Source organism: Wasmannia auropunctata, unplaced genomic scaffold, assembly GCF_000956235.1.
Source record: "Wasmannia auropunctata unplaced genomic scaffold, wasmannia.A_1.0 LD334204.1, whole genome shotgun sequence".
NCBI classification, from domain to species: domain Eukaryota; kingdom Metazoa; phylum Arthropoda; class Insecta; order Hymenoptera; family Formicidae; genus Wasmannia; species Wasmannia auropunctata.
In genome coordinates this window covers 1,238,604-1,260,531 of record NW_012028686.1, presented here as the reverse complement: position 1 = coordinate 1,260,531, position 21,928 = coordinate 1,238,604, and the positions used below count along the sequence as shown (strand labels likewise).

At 34.4% G+C, this 21,928-nt stretch overlaps 1 protein-coding gene across 11 annotated transcripts in view; it reads left to right on the top strand.

The window, feature by feature from the left end:
• The window catches only part of LOC105459190 (dystrophin, isoforms A/C/F/G/H-like), a 440,003-nt gene that overhangs the window by 6,724 nt on the left and 411,351 nt on the right, over positions 1 to 21,928 (top strand). For 8 of the 11 annotated variants that reach the window (XM_011704998.1, XM_011704999.1, XM_011705001.1 and 5 more), the window contains 17 exons: positions 13,873 to 13,934; positions 14,204 to 14,296; positions 14,837 to 14,914; positions 15,127 to 15,219; positions 15,861 to 15,950; positions 16,042 to 16,240; positions 16,442 to 16,599; positions 16,684 to 17,079; positions 17,210 to 17,851; positions 17,953 to 18,072; positions 18,153 to 18,632; positions 18,722 to 18,876; positions 18,946 to 19,313; positions 19,422 to 19,774; positions 19,847 to 20,281; positions 20,521 to 20,673; positions 21,105 to 21,266. In XM_011704998.1, the coding sequence (XP_011703300.1) occupies positions 13,873 to 13,934; positions 14,204 to 14,296; positions 14,837 to 14,914; positions 15,127 to 15,219; positions 15,861 to 15,950; positions 16,042 to 16,240; positions 16,442 to 16,599; positions 16,684 to 17,079; positions 17,210 to 17,851; positions 17,953 to 18,072; positions 18,153 to 18,632; positions 18,722 to 18,876; positions 18,946 to 19,313; positions 19,422 to 19,774; positions 19,847 to 20,281; positions 20,521 to 20,673; positions 21,105 to 21,266 (4,037 nt within the window). Of the gene's footprint in view, positions 1 to 2,420; positions 3,099 to 13,872; positions 13,935 to 14,203; positions 14,297 to 14,340; positions 14,613 to 14,836; positions 14,915 to 15,126; positions 15,220 to 15,860; positions 15,951 to 16,041; positions 16,241 to 16,441; positions 16,600 to 16,683; positions 17,080 to 17,209; positions 17,852 to 17,952; positions 18,073 to 18,152; positions 18,633 to 18,721; positions 18,877 to 18,945; positions 19,314 to 19,421; positions 19,775 to 19,846; positions 20,282 to 20,520; positions 20,674 to 21,104; positions 21,267 to 21,928 lie in introns of those variants that run through there. The other 3 variants (XM_011705002.1, XM_011705006.1, XM_011705007.1) reach the window with 3 other exon arrangements.

Genomic DNA, 21,928 nt, shown 5'->3' with positions numbered 1-21,928 from the left:
CACACACACACACACACACACACGTATAAAATATGCTGAGCGTATAGAATATAGATATATCGCCGCAGTTTACAACGATAAATATTTCAATTAAAATCTAAAATTGCTCAATTTTACCACAACGCTATATTGAAGAATAATAAAAAAAAATAATTGAGTTTGTCAGCTTTAATTTATTAAAATTTCTTAATCCCCTTAGTATATCCTTAAAGCATAGCAAGCATATTCAATTACATTTTTATCAAAATATTAAACAAAAATATCAGAGTAATAAATCACACAATTTGTAGGAAATTTTCGTACACACCGTACACACCTATATGAGATTTATGAATCGAGAGCTTTAAAACACGCAGACAAAAATACTGTTCAAACAGCTGATGGTTTTACCTTAAGTAGCCCATAATACTAATTGGCATTACCGCAAACAGATACTAGATATGAAATTAATTAGATTCATACACGCAACGCGTGAACCAGGCGTGCGACCATGCATAACGCTATCGGTGAGGCCAATATGTAACGACATCAAGATGCTATCTCTGGGTTATTGACACGAGCATTTCCGTGATACACTTACAAACCACTATCGAGAATATATTAGGATTGGCGCAAAATGTACCAGTTATTCGTTGTATCGGGACGAAGATCAGAATTTTTAGTCCCGCATATTTCTAGTTTGATGATTCTCGTTAAAGATCGTTTAAAACTGAAAACAGATCGATCGTAAGATCTCTTCGGTTGCGGAGAGAAATGAAAGTTCATAGCAGAATTGGAATTCTTGTAACTTATAGAATTTACTTTAAGTATACATTAGATATATTTAAAGCGAAGATTTATATGAAGTGCTCGCGGGAACGCTGTTAATTATGGACTTATATATCCATTTTAAATCTTTTTAATCACAAGAAATATACTATAGAATCCATGTGAATCCATGTGAAATCCATGCGATATCCATGTGAAATCTATCACTTTTCATAAAATTGACCACTAAAATAAAATTCGTGGTATACGAGGTTTCATAATGAATAATTCATTATATCAATTTAGGATTTAAGACATTGTTATATTATTATACTGGTCGCGTTTAACAGGACGTTTATTTGCAACTGTTTTCTTCGCGCTGCTGATTGAATCATATATTTTTAGATTTAGAGTAATAGTCCTCTATCTCAGCAACAGAACTTTCAGTTGTAAAATAAACATTCTGCTGAACGCGGCCATTGTCTATATTCTAAATTTTACATGCACGAGAACTGTCTACCGTAGTCTACACACGTGCACACGAATCATCCCGCCTTCAGATCGTGCAGCTGATTGTAGATTTGAGTTTCGTTTGGCGGGCCGCAACCGCGAGCCCCCAGGACGCATCTATATACCTGTTTCATCAGTAGTATACTTCCTCTGGTTTCTGAATCCCTGTTTACCTGTGATACGCTGGGCCTTACGAAGCAAGGCCCAGTCACCTGATTCCGCGATCGAAAGGTCCCCTCACCTTGAGATTACTTCTTCGTTCTTTATTTGCAAACAATGGCATTATAAGGATCATTGAAACGTGTGCCACGGAAGACACGGACATAATACATATGAGAAAGAAACGATAATAATTAAGAATCTTACTCTGTGTAGAGTGTGAATAATGCAATTCATGACTTAATATTCACAATTACATTATATACTCATTACACGTAATACATTTCTGAAATGTGCTTCCTTTCTATTATTCTATTATTGTACATTATATACATATTAGTACACATATTATATACACATTATAGTATTTAATTATTTTTAATTCTACACGGAAAGAACAATTTTGCTGAATCCAGATCTGAAAATAATTTTTGTTTCAATAATCAAAATAATTTCGTGCGAAAGTCAAATGATTGCTAGAATATCAACACGTTTTACAGCAATGCTTATCAGTTTTAATATTCCAACAAATTATCTTGATGATTCAACAAAAAATTATTTTCAGATCTGTATTTAGCAAAATTTTTAGATCTTTGAACAAAATCGTTCTTTCCGTGTATGGTTATTTTAAATCTCTCTCTAAGCCCACGATCTTCAGCTTACATTGAAACTTATTTTCAATTAGAAATAACACACGCTATATCGAACATTCGTCCTCGTTTTTCCCTCAACGTAGGCTCAACGAAGACGCGATTGTAAAATTTTTATTATTTTCATTCCCTCGTACGCGCGCGGATTATCCGAGGGGACCCAACGGGCGTGCGCCTGGAGAAAGGGGAAATTCCCTCGCGATTGGAGCGAGAAGGAGCGCGATACGCAACGCGGAGGGTTTCGCAGCATCGCCGCGTCGGCGAGACGAGAACGGAGCTACGCCGCCGCCGTCGATGGTGCACCGTGGTGAGGGAAGTTGGGCCTTACGAGCTGCGTCCGAGGTTGCCAGTTCGCTCGTGGCTCGGCCGGCGTGCGCCGCGTTTGGCAGTCGACGATTGACGTTAGCTCGCGAGAGGAGGACGTGTGTCGTCGTACCGCCGTGTCTTCTGCTCCTTTTCCTGCGCTCGCGAGAGTCGTCGGCGTCGTTGTGTTGTGGCTCACCGCCGCGCGTCCGTCCGAAATCGACGGTTAGTGGCAGACCCGTGTGAAGATCGTGCGGGTCGATCGCGATGTTACGGTGTGTCTCGTCGCGCGGCCTCCGGCTACGACGACGGTCGTGAAGGCTCCAAACGGAGATCGCTCGCGAGACAGAGAGAGAAGGAGAAAGCTAAAGAGTTGATGCGTGCGAGCGCGCGTGCGGCGGGGCGACGAGTGCGTTGGTGCGGTGTGCGTATGTGTGTGCGCGCGCGTGAGTGCGTATCGTGTCCGGTGTGGCCGGTGTGCCTCTTGACTTGTCAGAATCAACAAGTGGCGTAGCATCCTCGTGTGGGCGCGTGCGCGCGCGCGAACGCGCCGATTCTAACCTCGGCGGTTAACTCCTTTTTTTACCTCGCGCGTGCATGCGCGTGTGTGCGATCCGATCGACGGCGTCGCGGCGCGTCGCCGGTGGCTGGATGCGATCGCGGCTCGTGTCTCTGGGTATTAACGTCGGCTGTCGTCCAAATATCTCAAGATGGAAGTCGTCTACATAGGTGCGTGCGTGTGTGTATGTATGTATGTTTACGTTTACGTTTACACACGTACGTATGTGGTGTGGTAAACGTATGACGTCGGCGTCGTATGTGGGCGTGTGGGCACGTCGTGGGGCCTCGCGCGGCGAGATTCTTTCTCTGTTCCGCACGTGGCCACCTCGCGCGCGTGTCATTTTGCACCTGGCAAATGCAAGCCTCTCCTCGCTGTGTGCAGGATCTTTTCGGAGCGCGGCCTTGAACGATATCGCTTAAATCTGACGCGATCTTTCGATATAATTGTTCGGGATATTAATTGTGACGCTCGAAGGTAAACTCGAAGGTATTGCGCGACATCGCAATGCTTTTCGATAATACAACAGATAGTCGTTATACTCGGCAATCTTTATCTAACAAGTCATTATCATTTTTGAGAATTTTACAATGATTATTAGACTCGTCATCAAGAAATATTTCTGATATTTATCTGCGTGTCACAATTATGCCGACTGATCCTATTCATTTCTATTCGTTAGCCGTGTACTGTCGTTTCTTACATCGTGACATCTTCTACGTGTATCAGAGTTTTTACGACTACAGTACGACTTCTTTTAATCACACGATCTTAATTAGTTTGGCCTTCCGCTTTAAAATGTGTCTGATTAGTTTGTTATTGCAACATACAAGCATAAATATGAAAACTTTAGAAAATCCATGAGATGAGTCATAGTACTCACAGTCTTATCTTTGAAGCCTTATGATTTCGTAGATCGTCTTGTCAAGTATGAATATTTGTATTCCTAAACTCAACATTAAATTTTACAAAAAAAAAACGCGATACGTGGAAGGGGGGAAACTGATAAGAGTTTCGTTCTTGCTTTCACTTTCATCTAATTATAATATTTCAAATGATTTTTATTGCGTAATAAATCCAACCTTTATCTATCGTGTAAAAACGTCACATTGAATAAATTGTGCTCAATCGCTTGATTTACGTCAATGTACTTTTTTTATTGTTCTGTATACATATATATATATATATATATATATATAGGTATATATATACCTTCATAACTACTTGAATATAAAGGCCGGTTGAACTTCTTGCACGGTTCAGCTTTTCTCTTTTTCTCTTCGTGTTGAAGAAAAAGAGAAAAGATGAACGATGCAAGAAGTTTAGCTAAAAAGAACACGCCTATATACAGTTGCCTGGCCACGTTTTTCGTGTTGTCACCCGCAGTAGGCAATGGAAGTATCTACGTCCCGAGCGCGTAACTTATCTTATCTTGAAATTATTTGCGCTCGGCGCGCGGGAACTCGGCGAAAGGCATGCATACGTCAGAATTGAGGATCAGTACACGTGCATGTTAAGAGCTTACGAGCGCTGACACTGATTTCAGTACGCACGTGCCTATACCCATTTACACCTGTGTGCATAGAAAAGTCCATTGGTAAAATGCGACGAGAATGTTTATTTAGCTACGAAATGTAACTCTATATTAAATTAATATGTCGCTGATTTACACTATTATCATTACGTATACATATTAGAGCTTTTAAAAGTCGTCGCGGTGACATACGTGCGATACGTCACGTATGTTTTATTGAGTCATTGAGCACGCGATATACAATCTTGAGTTTGAATTGGTTTTGTAAAATTTGAGTTTCATACAAAATTACTGTACCGTCAAAAAGATGACGCGCGCACGCAAAAACGATCATGTTGTATTAATATATACAGTTATGCAAATATATTGGCATAAATAAAATATTAATTTAAATGTTGTAACAATGTGTCGTTAGAGATTATTACAAACGTGAAACAATGTGTCGTTGGACTATTACAAATATGACGGACAAATAGATTTAAATAAATTGTAGAATGCAAATTGAGAAATAAATAACTGGAAACAAATTTGTGAACAAATTGCCATATTAGTTCGTTTAAATTATTGCGGAATATTTTTACATACTAAAAAAGATTTACTTTTTAAAAAATACAGTCAAGCATCGTTAGTTTTAACAGATTGGAAATATCCTAATGTAACTTGTTATTACTGTTTATGTTAATAAATATTTATTATTATCAATAATAAATATTTATTATTTTTTTTTATGAAGAAGCTTATGTTTTGTAGGCCCCTATTAAACTATTATAAAATTTAGATCATAAAAAATATATGTATAACGTAATTGCAAATATAATTCTAGTTTACAAAGAAAATACGTATTTCGACGTTATTAGCTTCTTTAACAAGAGAACAAATAATTTACTGCAAATTATTTTTTATAATTCAGCTGCATAGGGCGGTATTTATAAAGAATTGACGTTTGCATCATGAAACTACATCATTTGCAAATTGCAACACGCGCTACGGACTTAAATATGTAATTGTAAATTTAAATGCTCTCCTACAAACCAGGCTAATTGGTCGTTAATTTAATTAGCATTAATACTTTCTATTCGATTAAATTTTCCTCGTTTAGATCGCACGTTCCCTGAACGTTGCTGTATTCGTTGTAGCAGGCCAATGAACCATTACTAAATGTTACGATCAACATATTTCTGTATAGTATTTAGAAAGTCGTTCTAGTTTGGTAATATTTATATTATTATGTTTACAGGAGTTATTTATGCAGAATTCGATATAGATCAAAGCATGAAAAAGCAGCTCCTTTTAGAGAAAATTCACACAAGATTTATATTGCACTAATTAATTGATTAAATTTGAGTAAAATAATTGCTATAATACCCGGAGTTATTAAATAAATGACATTATTATTTATATGTAATGAATAAAAAATAAAAACATAAAGCCTTAAAAATATATATATATTTTTTCTTTTCAGTTCTAAGAATTAGAAAAAGACGAAGAGTAAGTTAAACCGGGATTAAAGTTAATCTTTATTGGCGGAAACGAGCAATAGAGTTTCGAATCTTCAACAAAAAACGTTATCACATGTGACAATTGTCAGAAATTAAAAAAGCATCTTGTATTTATAACATATATGTATATGTATATTAAAAATTAATTTACAATAAAGTATTTACACTACAATGAATTCGATATCGTTCATAATATATATCATAATAAAAACACGTAAATATTTTTTTAAGTGCATAAATTGGCCGAAATACAATATATATATATATATATATATATATATATATATACTGATGAACACAGACAGCTGCATCGATTAATCAACGCTTTGCCACTCCCCTCATTTTTTGTTCAATTAAAAATGCATGTATTACATCATGATGTTAACGATATTGGTCCCACCCTATGTACCAGCCTTACAACTGATTTTACATTACTTACTTATTCGATTATTCTACTAATTAAAATAAGATGATTACATTGAAGAAAGAAAGAAAGAGAGAGAGAGAGAGAGAGAGAGAGAGAGAGATATTCCATCTCTCAACGATCGATCTCTCTGAAATTAACATTATTTTCAGGAATGATAAAGTTTTGATCCTTTTCTAGAATTTCTGATCTGACACTTTAAAAAGAGCTCTAACGATTAAACAAGAAGAAAAATAAGAATCTGAAAATACGAAATGCTTATATTTCGCGTTGTCATAATAATAAATCGTAATATTTTTATTTTAATTGATGTTAATGTTTTTTCATGAAACTTTTGAAGCGATATAAAAAATTCTCAATGTTAGATTTCTAAAGGAAAAAAAAATAATTTCTTCATGGAGCTTTATCAGCAAATTTTATTCCGAGATACGACAAATTGCCGGTATGGCTTTCAATCGGCGCCTGATAATCATCACGTGAGAAACACATAACGCGCACCCATCCGGACTGGCTCACGTTCCCATACGGACCCTTGATAATTTCGTTAGCTACCGAGCTCGTTGTCATAGTTGAACACTCTCGTGAAGGCACGCACTGGCATTATTCGGTCCCATCAGAACGTTTGACCCGCGAAACCTTTCATAGCGTGGTTAGGGCCAACGACACGCGTGCTACAGGCACATTCACAGAGGGAAGAAGTGTGCCGCACTCGCACAGCCGGTATAGTGGTCCGCATTGTCAGCTCGTTTAAACAATTGTTCGCTACGCGGTCGGTTTATTTGCATAGTAGGTATACATGCTGCTCCCGGCGTACGCGCCCAGCTTGGCGCCATCGAGCCGGAGAGATTCAGCCGGTGGCACATTTAGGTTTTTGTTATCTAATTATTCTAATATATACGACATTCTGATCTATGCGGATTCAGATTATCACACTGTCCCACAGAAAAAAAAAACGAAAGTCTTAATATGAATTAGCGTACAAAATCTATTAAAGAAGTGTTTTTGATGTATTGTATATGTCTCATTAATTTCTTTACGTTTCACACATACACTGAGAGAAAAATGTTCGGTATTTGCAACTGTAATTGCATAGTAAAATAATTAATATGGTTAGTACTATTTTTATTCGTTATTCCTATAATTTTAGTAATAATAATTATATTTACAGTTCTACCGAACATATGTACAGTTGGCGCCGAAAATTACTATACATTATGTTAATTGCAATTGTTTTCTTCTCTCAGTGCATATCTTATTAAATTTTAATGACATTCACGACTTTGAAATTATTTTTATAAGACATTCGTTTTATAGAAAACTATTTCTTTAATTTCGGTAAACGGTTTATCGAAAATTTATTTATTGGCTAATGCTTTAAATTTATACGTATTAAAATTTTCCAAGAGATTTATCCCGCGACTTTTCATATTTTTAATGCTAAGCGCGATTTTACGTCGCGTTCTTTTAACATGAATCATGTTTTATATGACACAAACGACCACGTTGTTCGTGATGATTGTAAGTGCGTGTAAGTAAGAATATTGTACGGAGGATCGTAATCTTTATTCTGGGTCACATGTAGCGCTAGAGACGCGGCCATCTGATTCTGGATTTTATTCGTCACACATGAAAACTACGTTCATTGCCAGTATAGGGCGAGAGAAGCCAGCTGCAACTAAACGAGAATGCGGGCTGAATTGGCCATGGCATTAGCTGGGCGATAGGCGAGTTGCGGCGTTCGTTCGATTAAGCCGATTGGTTTTTCGCGTGTAAATTCGCACTTTTCGCTGCAACCGCACGGTCGCAAATTATCCCGACGAAAGCAATATAAAGTGTGCAATCCGGTTTATCGCTGAATAAGCGATAGGCGCTCGCCGAGTTCGTTTTTCCATCGTTTCGCGTCTCTCTGTTCCCCCTCGCGCTTCCCACTTAACGGAGAGACGAGAAGAAGTGCTTTCGATAATCTCTTTTAAAGGCCCCGTCACAGAAAGACTTAAAGAATTAGTTACTCGCAGATCGACGACTCGGTAATCTTCGGTTATTTTCATTCGCGTGAATTCCAGTGGTAGATTGTTCCGTTCGATTTAAAGGGAAAAGGCACGAGAAACGGCGTATCTAATCGACTAGTAGAACGGTTAAGAATGGTATTAACTTGCGCCAGAAGATATTATCTTGATCGATAGTATGCTGTAAAAAATGATATAACCTTGGCAACTGATACTCGATCTTAAGACAGCACTACTGCAGCAAAACAAATCCAGAATGCCGCGAATGGTGTAATTATCTCCGGCGTGAACATCATTAATAGTGCGAGACGTGTAATTACCGCTCAATATCACCGCATTTTTTTCAGAATATTGCGAAATATTAAGTTTATTATCAGAGTTTATAGATCACCAAAATAAATTGAGATTAGATTCATTATAGATAATCAAATATTTAATGGATTATTACTGTAAAGACAGTGCTATTGCTACTACTACATAAAAAGAACGATTTTGTTAAAAGGTCTAAAAATTTTGCTAAATACAGATTTGAAAATAATTTTTTGTTGAATCATCAAAATAATTTGTTGGAATGTTAAAACTAATAAGCATTGTTATAAAATGTTTTGATATTCTAGTAATCATTTTGACTTTTGCACAAAATTATTTTGACTATTGAACAAAAATTACTTTCAGATCTGGATTCAGCAAAACTGTTCTTTCCGTGTAAGACGTACTATTGAAAACAATTTAAAAAGAGAACTTGTGTGTGTGCGTGTTAACCTATTCTTTAACAAAGACTATAAAAATGTATGTTAGTATATATTTGATTAGATTTTACAAACTGGACAATTTCTATTTGGCATCTTATTTTATTTATATATAATAATTGTGTATAACTATGATATTATATTATTTTAATAAAAAGAAAAACCGTTTGCGTCAATAAGAAAATATTAAAAGTATTGAGAGCATATCTGTCAATTAGATATCTTTTTTGCCGTTGCAAGTTTAAAGCGCGCACACGGAAAGAACGATTTTATTGAAAGGTCTAAAAATTGTGCTAAAAACAGATCTGAAAATAACTTTTTATTGAATCATCAAAATAATTTGTTGGAATGTTAAAACTGATAAGCATTGCTATAAAATGTTTTGATATTCTAGTAATTATTTTGACTTTCATACAAAATTATTTTGATTATTGAACAAAAATTATTTTCAAATCTGGATTCAGCAAAATTGTTCTTTTTGTGCAGAGATCTCAAAAAGAAAAATATTATTATAATGAAATAACAAGATGCAAAAGAAGAAAATCTCTTTTCGTAGAAGATCGTTCATTCTGAAAAATTTCAATCGGTCGATTTGATGTGTTTGATTTTTCTGTAGTTGAGAAGAGGAGAGGCCGCGCGTCGATGGGAATCTAGCTAAGTTTAGCGATAGTTTCACGTGACTGGCACTGTTTCCCCAACGAAGTGTTATCGATGTGTTAACTTGTGGTTCGTTCAACCCTCGCGATTGTCGGTTATGCAAACGCAGCTTTCAGTCGATTAACGATGCAATAAACGGTTATCGCATCAAACGTGCAACGTAAACTTATCTAGATTGATTTAAATAATCAAATTTTCATTATAGTCGTGTTTATGATGTATTTATTTATATTTTGATGATAAATTTTTGTTTTATAACTTGATAAGACAGTCCGGTGTAATTTTTCGTACAGAAAAAATTAATTTCGTTTCCTTGATATTTTAAAAATGCCACAACTGCTTTAATTTTACAAGCTATTAACAATATTACAGTAGTCAATAATAATATAATTCAAAATTTAAAAATTTAATTTTACGAATCATGGATATAAAATTTTGGACAGTATCTTATCAAAAGAATAGCTAAAGATGATACTTATTTTCGAAATTTGATGTAGAAATTATTACAACATTAAAATATAAAATTAAAAAATATCAGTAAAATAAAGAGTTATGAAGTATGTTAACAAATATTGACGTTAAAATATAATTTTCTAAGAACGGTGCATACTTTGAGCCACACATGCGTGTGCTAATTTATAGTAAAGCGAAGTATTTACAGACACAAGTCCTCTGTTTGCTTAATGGTGGTATGTTACTGTTTATACTATATGCTTTGAAAGAAAATGAGCGGATGTGCATACCTAAACAGAGTCGTTCTTAGACCAAGTCGGATTTTAACAAATATTTTCTGACCAACTTGACATAAAATATATTCCATTATAAAGTTATAATGGCAATAGTTTATATACGTGTGCACCTGATTTTAATAGAAGAAAAATGCCTATTTGAATCGTGGATTTATGAATAAATAACTGGATTTTGATTTTATTTTTCTTTGATCACATGTAAAAGATAAACAAATCCTTAATTCTTAACACATATATTAAGTTTGGTATGTTTAAATTTTATATTGTAAAAACTTAAATTTTTAATGTGCCATATAAATTATGTGCTTAAATTTTTGCGTGCTATATGATTTAATTAATATTGTACGTATTAATATCATATACAATTCGTAATTAACGACCACGGTATTAATAGTTTATCATAAAATTTGGGTCATTATTATCAGTTATCCCTTCAAAAATCAGTTACATCTCAATCTTCGTTATAAACGTACGTTTAAGATCTTTGTCGAGTTAATTATCCACATTAAATGTTGATACACGCGTCAGCACTATTTTTTCACATTCCTGACATAATGAGAAATCGTTATATGCACGATTCAGACCTCGGTACGGCGTGATAAGATCCTTTGACAGAAGATGTACGGGCGTTCGGAGAAAGAAATCGCCGGATCGTACATAAGAAACTCGTTGCACCATATTCGGAAGCGCCGTATTTTCGCAGGACTGGACGAAGATATCTTACCGCCCTGAACAGAACCGCAATTTTTGCGCTTATTAATTAGCGCCTACCTTTTAACGGAGATCGTCAATAATATTATTTGGGGTTTAAATAAATCATTTATTGGTTTTACACTTGGCCATTAATTTCTACACGTTGGTAATTTCGACAATCTTTTGTTACATATAGAATATTATACAATTTAACCGATTACAGCAACATCAACGAACGTCAGATTAACAGATAATCTGATTTCTCTTTGTCTGATTAATTTATAATCAGACAAAGTGAATCAGTAATAAAATATAAAAATAATAAAAATATAACATCGCGTTTGTGTGTATAAAAATATAACACAATGATAAATAAAATAAAAATTACTAGAGTCTATTCTTCTTTCTATTTGTCTTCTGAATCGACAATCTCGTTAATTTTTATAATGATTCTTTCTGTAATGACCCTGAGCTTTTATGAGGTAAGCTCCAGGGCGACCAGGACTTCCGCACGAAACAGACTGTCTTGCGTGCGTTGATCTCACGGCTTACTTTACTTTAAGTACATGATCACCATTTGCGATTTCTTCCCGCCTGCATGTTACTCACGTAAATTACGTTTCCTAAGAGATAGGTACGTCCATTCATTCATTCATCGGTAACGTCTGTCGGTTAGTGTTTTCCTTGAGACTTCGTTAAAGAGCGCTATCGATTATAGATGACTTCCAGTTTCCAAATGGGGAGTTGAGTATTCTGGACCGCCAAGCGTACTGAATGGCACGTTGCATTTATGGAAAGAGGAAAGAGAGTTCTCTCCGCGTTTGGGGATTGACGTAAAATGTTTGCATGTTATTTTTTTCACACGATTATCGATCGGAAAATACGATACAGAATTTTTTTTTCGAATACTCGCGAGAAGTGATAAACGGACAGAAATACAATTTAAAAATTATCACTGACAAGATCCTTTCGTGCGTTGCGTGACGGTGATACTTGTGAGTTTTTTTTTCCACGTGGCGCTAATTTAATATGCAGCGATGCAAGTGGCGCGTGTCGCTCGTCTAAATATAATTCTTCAGACGTGACAGAAGTATACTGGAAGGATATATATATTTCGCGAAAACGCGTGCGGGAATAACGATTCCACATCAGTAAACATAAAGCGCTTAAAATGCGTGAAAGCTGACATCACCTATCTTTCTATTTTTATCGGCGTGCCGATGCTCGTAGCTTCCTTATAAGCTGGTTGCATCACGACGCATGAAATCAGCATGCGATCAATTCGCCACCGCCGTGATGGTGACGAGTCGGTCGACAGCATATACCGTCTCGTGTACTTAGCAATCCGATAAAGTGAACAGGTACTTACAGTATTTGCGACTTGCCGTCTCGGTCGACCTAAATTTCGAGTTTACTGCTTCAGTCACCGAGGTCAACTAGTGTCAACGCGATAGATGATGATGAGCCGCCGTTGCTGCGTCGCGGCAAATAATTCTACGAGCGAGTAAAACCGTCAGCAGATCAACGACTGTTGCCCCACTTAATGTATTATAAATTGCGAAAGTATTCTAAGCATTCTGTCGTAGATCGAATAATTGAGGATCTCTCCGTGGCAAAGTGACATTCGCGCGAAGTCTCTTCTTTGCTGAAATAAATGAATTTTGCCCACATGAAAAGAACGATTTCGCTGGAAAGTCTAAAAATTTTGCGGATACAGATCTGAAGATAATTTTGTTGGAAATTCAAATTGGTTGCTAGAACATCAAAACGTTTTACAATGCTTCTCATTTTTGAGTTTCCAACAAAATTATTTCGATGATCAAATAAAATTATTTTCAGATCTGTATTCAGCAAAATTGTTAGACCTTCCAGCAAAACCTTCGTTTTTTCCGTGTAGAATAGATAAGCTATATCGTGGAATAAATACATGTTTATTTTTGTTATCAAAGAAGTCACATATCTCAGTTTTCTTCTGAATTATGATTACCGATTATTTCTTAGTATGATAAGAGATATTTCACGAGAAACTGTAAACCTTAATAATTTTCGATGATCCTATAATGCAAATCTGATAGTAAATTATAAACAAAGAAAAATATAGATTATATTCGCGGAATAACTAATCAATGTCAACGTTGCATAAGCGATGAATTATTTCTGCATTTTTGCATTAATTATATGTACATACATATATGTATAATGTTAGATCATAAATGTACATATGTTGACACAAAGCATGCACATATTATTTATCATTTTTTAATTGTTAATTTGGCTCGATTATTACGATTGGATTGTCTAAACTATTTTAAACATGCTCAATTCACGTTTGCACACAAAACGCAAAAATCTAAGAAGTGTTCTTCGATTTTCACCGATTATATATGTTATCAATTATCGGATTATTAAAAGAGAAAATTTTGGAAAAATGATAACTAAATTTAATAACATATTTGATGGTTATACGTCAATTTATCGGATTGTAATATTAGTTACATGAAATATATAACCTCTGTAATTTCATATAAATATTGAATATTACATAATTTTGAAGTATTTCTCTTAGAATGTTTTAAGATTTGCCAAATTTCTCGAAAAGTTTATTAATTATAATAATTATAACAATGTTGCAGATGAGCGAGAAGACGTGCAGAAGAAGACGTTCGCCAAATGGATAAATTCGCAGCTTCTCAAGGTAAAGGATCTTGTTCGGTCCAATTACCATTCGCCTGTTATTATACACACTCCATTTATTCGCGGGGCTGTACCGCATGCACGGTATGCGAGGAGTTTCGCTCTTAAATCTCTCCATGCGTGGAACGTAATAAGTATCTACTTGTTACGCGTGTCTGTATCTTTACGTTCGTTATCTCTTAACGCGATATAATAGCATGTCGAGGGATGCTTTCAACGAGGAAAAAAAAATCCGCGAGACGGATGTTTAATCGGTCTTATTTTCTGTAGAATCATCACGACCCGATCAGTGATCTGTTCATCGACTTACGAGATGGAAATCGCTTGCTGTCACTGCTGGAAGTGCTCACTTCTAAGACTTACGTAAGTATGCCGCGTGCAGCCTATCTGCATGCATGCACCGCGCGATAATCGCTTAGCGCGGCTTAGCGGCGATCCGTGATTTTGCGCGAGTTTTTCCCCCGACGTCGACGATAGACACGCACTGTCGAAAGTGCTGTTAGATCGCATGGAGGTGATCGTTAGAACATCTCCTGATGGTCCCGACGGCGCTTCCTAATAAAATTATTCCTCATGCATACCGCGTCAGCAACACTCATGCGCTCGCCGTGGCGAATTGCGAGCAGGTGCGCGTGCATCGGGGGATATTTGCATAAGAGTGCACGATTACGAATGCACGGTAGGCGTAAGAATGTTCCATTCTCGAGATATAATACCGCGCCGCGACATTTGCATTGCCCCACGTAGGTGGTTCGCTTTCATCGTTGAAATTTATTTTGCACAATGGCCCATATAGAATTAGAACGCTTTATGTTAAAACAGGTCGAACGAGCTCCAGTATAATTGTGTGTATTTTTTCTTTAAAACGAAGATAACATAATAGCGGAGATATTTGTTTTACAGAAACGAGAACGCGGTCGGATGCGAGTGCATCATCTCAATAACGTTAATAAAGCATTGCAAATTCTTGAACAAAATAATGTAAGTATATAACTGCGGCATTTATACTGTATTATGCTAAGAATTATTTAACTGCCAAACGAAATTACTGCTCGATAGAATTGCGAACCAGAAGCAGATCGCGAAGACAAATCTTATTTTATTTTATATTAATTAGAAAATATTGTTTATATAAATAAATTATATAAATTTCTGTCAGTGCTATATACATGTAATATTATATGATATTTTAGGTGAAACTTGTCAATATTAGTAGCAATGATATTGTTGATGGTAATCCTAAATTGACACTTGGTTTGGTGTGGAGTATTATTCTTCATTGGCAAGTAAGTTTCCGATGATATTTTTTATACAAATATTAAATTATATAAATTATCATAGAATTCTTTTTTATTTCGATTTGTAATAATTTAATTCATATCATTTCTAATGTTGGCGATAATATCTTTCTAATTATATGCCGCAGACTATCATTAATAAGAAAAAAAATGTAAATTAAATCCTATTTAATTTAAAATCTGATTATAATATGCCTTTGATATATAAGCAGTTTATTGTTCATGTCACGAAGTTTTAATTTATCATACGAAACGGAATCTAATTTATGCGCGAGACGATTTTCTATTTTCAAATTTAGAGGATATTGGAAAGTCTCTAAACGAAATTTAATTTACGAGTGTATGGCTTAATATAGGACAAAAATAATTTTAACACTAATATTGAAGAAATAACGTATTTACCTTTAGTGAGAATTGAACTCTTAACCTTTCTTAATTTAGATTTGTAATCAAATAGAAACGGCAATGTATAAAATATTTTCTTTTTACTCTATAATTGATAAAAACAGAAAATATCTTTAAAACGAAAGCATTTCAGTTAAATTTGTATTCTGGTTTTTATTGGTATGTCGCTCGATTAATTATTTCAAATTTATTATTAATCAACTTTTTTGTGTTTACGTAAACAGGTGCATTATCACTTGAAAGATTTAATGACAGAATTACAACAGACCAATTTAGAAAAAACTCTCCTTGCTTGGTGTCGTCAAAACTCGCAGGTAATATATAAAAATATTACAAATATGTAATATTCGTATATCGAATATCGTTAAAATAAAGTAACAATAATTTATTGTTTTTTTTAAATAGAATTATCCTGGTGTTGATATTAAAAATTTTACAACGTCTTGGTCGGACGGCTTAGCATTTAACGCAATCTTACACAAGTGGAAATCTCACTTGTTCGACTTTAATAATATCGCGCGTAAACATCCAAATGCTAGATTGGATCATGCTTTTCGGCTCGCACAAGAACATCTTGATATTGAACGTCTTCTGGATCCCGAAGGTAATTTAATTCAAGATATTTTCTTATATATAATGATGATAATTCTTTTTTTTTTTGTATCTTATGTATTTGACACGAAAATTTTCAATCGCATCACAGTTTAGTTTTCAAAAATATATAGAAAATTGTAAAATCTATCAAAATATCTACAATTTGCTCTAGCAAGTCGATGTTACATCATTTTGTTATATTTTATTTCAGATGTCAATACTTCAGTACCGGATAAAAAATCCATAATGATGTACGTTACGTGTCTCTTTCAATCGTTACCGCATTCTGGAGACGACATTGGTGAACTAGATCTTTCAATCGCAAGTGACAGTACTCCAGTTAGTCCCGTTACAACACCAGGAACAGAGGTATCTGTGGAATCGTGATTTAGCAAAATAATCGTGAATTACATCGTATCAACGTATGATATAAATAAAAAAATTAATTTACAGAGTACTCTAACGTTCGGCAATTTCGGAATGCCAGCATCCCGCCCGATGAGTTTAGCTACAAACGTTTCCGTCGAGCTTGGCGGTTATCAGGTTGCGCTGGAGGATGTTCTAACGTGGCTTTTGGAGGCAGAGGATAAACTGAATCATGCCCCCGAGCCAGGCTCGACTCTAGACATGCTGAAACAACAATTCCACGAGCATGAAACGTTCTTGATGGAACTATCCGGTCATCAAGATGGAGTAGGAACTGTTTTAGAGGAAGGTGCGAGATTGTTAGCTGAAGGCGGATTGCATAAAGATGAAGAGCATGAGGTTCGCGTGCAGATGTCTTTACTGAATTCTCGCTGGGAAGGACTTCGAATGCGCGCTATGGAAAGGCAAACAAGAATTCACGAGGTATATATATATATATTTATTTTGTCGATAAAAATAATATAATGCAAAGAGATATTTAATATATGTAATATTATATATAATAATTGACTTTCACTTATTTCTTACAAATAAAATCTATGACTATTTCTAGGTCCTGATGCAAATGCAACAGGCTCAGCTAGATGCATTACGACAATGGTTGACAAAAACGGAAGATCGAATTTCGATGATGGCAGCAATCGAATTAAATCCAGCGACCTTCGAGGAACAACTGAAACATCTCAATGAATTAGAACAGGATATTCATGCGCAACAAGACGTGGTCGATGGTATGAGGAACATGGTAGTGGTCGTGGACGAAGACAATTCCGAGGCGGTTTACGCGCAAATGGAAGATCAGTTGTCTGCTCTCGGTGAACGTTGGAGTCACATCTGCCAGTGGAAAGAGGAACGACGTCAGCGATTGGAATCTCTGTCTGCGCTTTGGCAGAACATTACCGATGATTACAAAAAGTTGGTAGCATGGTTGAACGAAACGGAAATTACATTAAAGCAAATGGAAGCCAATCCGGCGTCGGAATTCGGCGAAGTATTGGACAGAATAAAGAAGTTGCAAATCCTTAAAGCGGAAATGGATATAAATCAGAAGAAATTAACATCTCTACAAGAATCAATTCAGAATTTAGAAGGTAACAGTTCGTCTTCAGAATACGCGACTATTCTGGAAAAGATCGAAAACCTGCAGGATCGATGGGAAGCCGTTGGACAAATCATGGAAGTTCAATCCCAAAGGGTAATTTAAGAATATTTTGTTGGGTGATTTAGAATATTATGTTTTAGATAAATATATATATTTTGCTCTTTAATTCTTACCTCTATTGTATTGTGCATTAGATAACAAATTCTGGATTTGAGTTTGACTTGACGTCCGAAGAGAATATTACCATTAAAGGAAACGATTGGATGTCGGAAACGGTAACAAGTATAGCATATAAAGACGAGATTACTGCAACAGTACGTTTACCTTTCCTCATTTCTGTCAATATTTTTCGCATTCGGCTTTTCTCCGGCTTACATAATATTTCTCTTTTCAGTCAACGCCACATAGCGATTCGAAGAAACGGCGTGTTGATAATATTATTAAACAAGAGTTTGAATCGGCATTACTTCGTCTATATAAATGGTTAGATTATGTCGACTTAGAAATTGGCCGTTCGGAGGGAGTATTTGATGAATTAAGCGTGGAAGAGAAAAAAGTTGTTTACGAAGATACTTTTGCGGACATGGACTCGCACAAAAATGATTATGATAAAGTTCTCGAAATTGGCAAACAGTTCATCGACCAGTTAAAAAATGCGAACGAATCCACCGAAGAAGAGGAAACCAAGATTAAGGACATACAGAATTGTTGGACGGCGACAAATAATCGTCTTCAAGAGATAAAGAGACGCATAGATTATTTGGAGGAGGTAAAGAAGTTCCGGACTGAATTAGCTAGTCTAAATTTGATGTTGGAAAGTTACACCAAGTGGTTCGAAATGAATAAAGAAAACAATCAGATAGAACTATTTAGGGTAAGGCTAAAATTAATGTCTTTTCTAATGTAATTTAAAATTTTTAACGTGCAATATTTTAATGCTTAATTTTAAAATATTTTATTCAGGTCAAATTGAAATCAATGAAATCCCATGACGAGCGCATAAAAAAGATGATTGAAAAAGCAAAAGAGCTGTCAGAAAATCAAGTTGTTACAGAAACTAGTAATGTGGACACAGACGTAAAAATGTTTTTCTCTAACTGGGAGAATTTATACACAATGTAAGTATTGTTGTAGATATAGATATATATTATAAATTTGTCTTATTTACTAAAATGCAATATATTCAGGTTATCCGAGCGATTAACTGAAATAACTAATGCTATCGATCGAACACCGCCTAAAAAATATATCGAGGCAATCACCAATCTGATATCATTTATTAATAATGTGGAAAGTTTTCTATTGTCGGAACATATAATTATGTCGGATGAGAAGAATATGGAAGAGCAAACGAAAAGATTAAAAAATATACAAAACTCGTTAAAAGAACAGGAAGAAACTTTCAAATATGTTAACGCTACTGGACAGGACTTAATAGCGAAGATAAATGACGATTCTTCAGGACAGCGGCTTAAAGATGAATTGCAGGATTTGAATACTAAATGGAGTGATATTCCTATCATTTTGGAAGAGAAACAACAGACCCTTACCAAAGGTAAGTAGAAAATAAATATAAAAATAATATGCAAAACATATGCTTATTTTTCATTTAGTTGTTACGATTAATTACACAATAAATTTATTAATACAATGTATGTTTTAGATATCGCAATTTTGCAAACATTTAACACCGAACTTTCTATCTTTGAATCTTGGTTGGAAAAATCATTAATGTACCTAGAAAATTTATCTAAAGATAACATTACGGATAATGTTGAAACAACGGAACATAAATTACAGCAAATTCGCTCATTTTCTCAAGAAGTAGATAAAACGAAACCGCAAATAGAAGCACTTCGACTATCGGCAAATGGTATATTTGAAAAATCGGATCCCAATTTTGCAAGTATGTTAAACAGCAAATTGGAAGCTGTAACATATAAGTGGAACACAATTGTTAACGAGGCTAAACGTTTAAACGACAAATATGAGAGTACTTTGAAGAAAAATGATAATGTAAGTACATACAGTCTTCATATATAAAAATATAAATGTTTTTTGTTGCATAACGGTTTTACTTTCTGTTAGATTATTAATGGTATAGAAGATTTTACAAAGTGGCTGTCAAGTTTAGAAAAAGAGATACCAATAGAATCGCGAATAACATCATCAGTGGAACTTTTTCAAGTTCGCGGTCGGTATCAAGCGCTAAAGGACAACATTGATAAACGAGTGGAAGAATTTAGGAACTTGAACGAAATGGGAAATGATAAACTGTTGAGTTCGGAGGGCTCATCTGTGCAAGAGCTTGGTAGACGCTTCACTTTCTTAAATGCACGATGGACGGACGTTACAGATCGTATATACGAACGCTACAGACATTTGCAAAATGCTAGTCATGAGTACGGAGAATTTCGTGCTTTAGTTGCGCAAGAAAGTGATTGGTTGGATAAGTTAGATAAGCGATTAAAAAAATCGCCTAAAGCTGCTGCAGACGCGGAAGAAATTTCGGAAGAGCTGGATGTAAGTAAATTGTATTGTTCAATTTTGTATGAATGTTTAGTGATAATTTACTTTATAATTTAAATAAAATTAGCTCAGAAAAATTAGAATTCAAAAAGATTTTTTAGTGCTTCTATTTTAAATATTTTTAGAATTAAATTATTTCTCTTTAAAGTTTTATAATTTTATCTGACTTCTTGTGAATACAATATACACACAACATACACTCAAAGGTTATTTATATTATATATATTTTTCAGGATTTAGAGAATTACATACGAAATCATCCAGAATCTAGACTTGAGAAAATTCAAGAAATTGGTAAACAACTTATTGACAGTAATATTATGACTCATTCGATTGAAACAGACGTAGAGGGATTAACGAATCGATGGGAAAACTTAAACAAGCAGGTATGCATATACTCGCTACATATTTACGTTTGTCACTAATATAAAGTGTATGATTTATACTAAGATATATTCTGAGGAGCTTATATTAAGGAGAATTATATGTATGTGTTAAACATAAGTATGAAGATTGGAGACTTTAACAGCTTGTAACCGCATGTGGCATTATTATTGCTCAGAACGATTATGTTTGCGCAAAATTATAATATATAAAAGCTAAATGATAAAACTGAATAAATAAAATTATAGATATCCAACGAAATATTCAAGAAAATTTTTAAATATTACGGGTTTAAATATTACGGGTTACATATACTTGGTTGTGTATTATATATTTGCTTGGCTGAAAAAAGCTGCAATGATCAATTATTGCAAGTCTAATACTTGCTTTATAAAGTTAATTTAGTTAGAAAGATAGATTATGTTTTGAGTAGGCAGGGCAACGGGCCAAGCTGTTGGAAGGATCAGTGAAGCAAGCCCAACAATCGGAAGGGCGTATCCTTGCTCTTCAGCATTCTTTAACACAAATAGACTCCGTACTAACTGCACGTCTTGATTGTGACCTTACTGCTGATGATTTGCCTCATGATTACCAGGTCTGTTCATGAAATAAATGATACGTATATTATGTCACATTAATTAAAGGAATAATACAATTTAATCGAATAATAGAACAGCAATGTTGCGATATTTTGTTGCTTATGATTGTCCTTTAAGATCTTTTGATGTACGTTTTTTATATTCGACAAGTTATGAGAAATATTTACCAATATAATAATTCTTGCAGAATGTCAACATTTAATAGTTACAATAATATACACAAATACATTACACAAATAATTTAAAATAATTAAAAACAGAGTAAAGATATATATCTTTGTTTTTTTTAAATTATTATATATATAATTTAAATTATTAATATACATATATATATATATATATATGTTATATATACAGATATATATATATATATATATATCTGTTGTTAATTTTATATATATATATCAATATATTTTTTATTCTGTACGTATATAACTATTTTGGAAATAGCATGATCGCGAAAGAATGTGATTATTAAAATCTGCATCTTTTATCGACCTTACTAACTAATTATTTATTATATTATAAAAAAGATGTAAAATTTTACTAATGCATATAGCATATTGCGAATGATATATATATATATATATATATATATATATATATATATATCTCAATAAAACAATAAATATTATTTATTTTTTGCATAATTATGTAT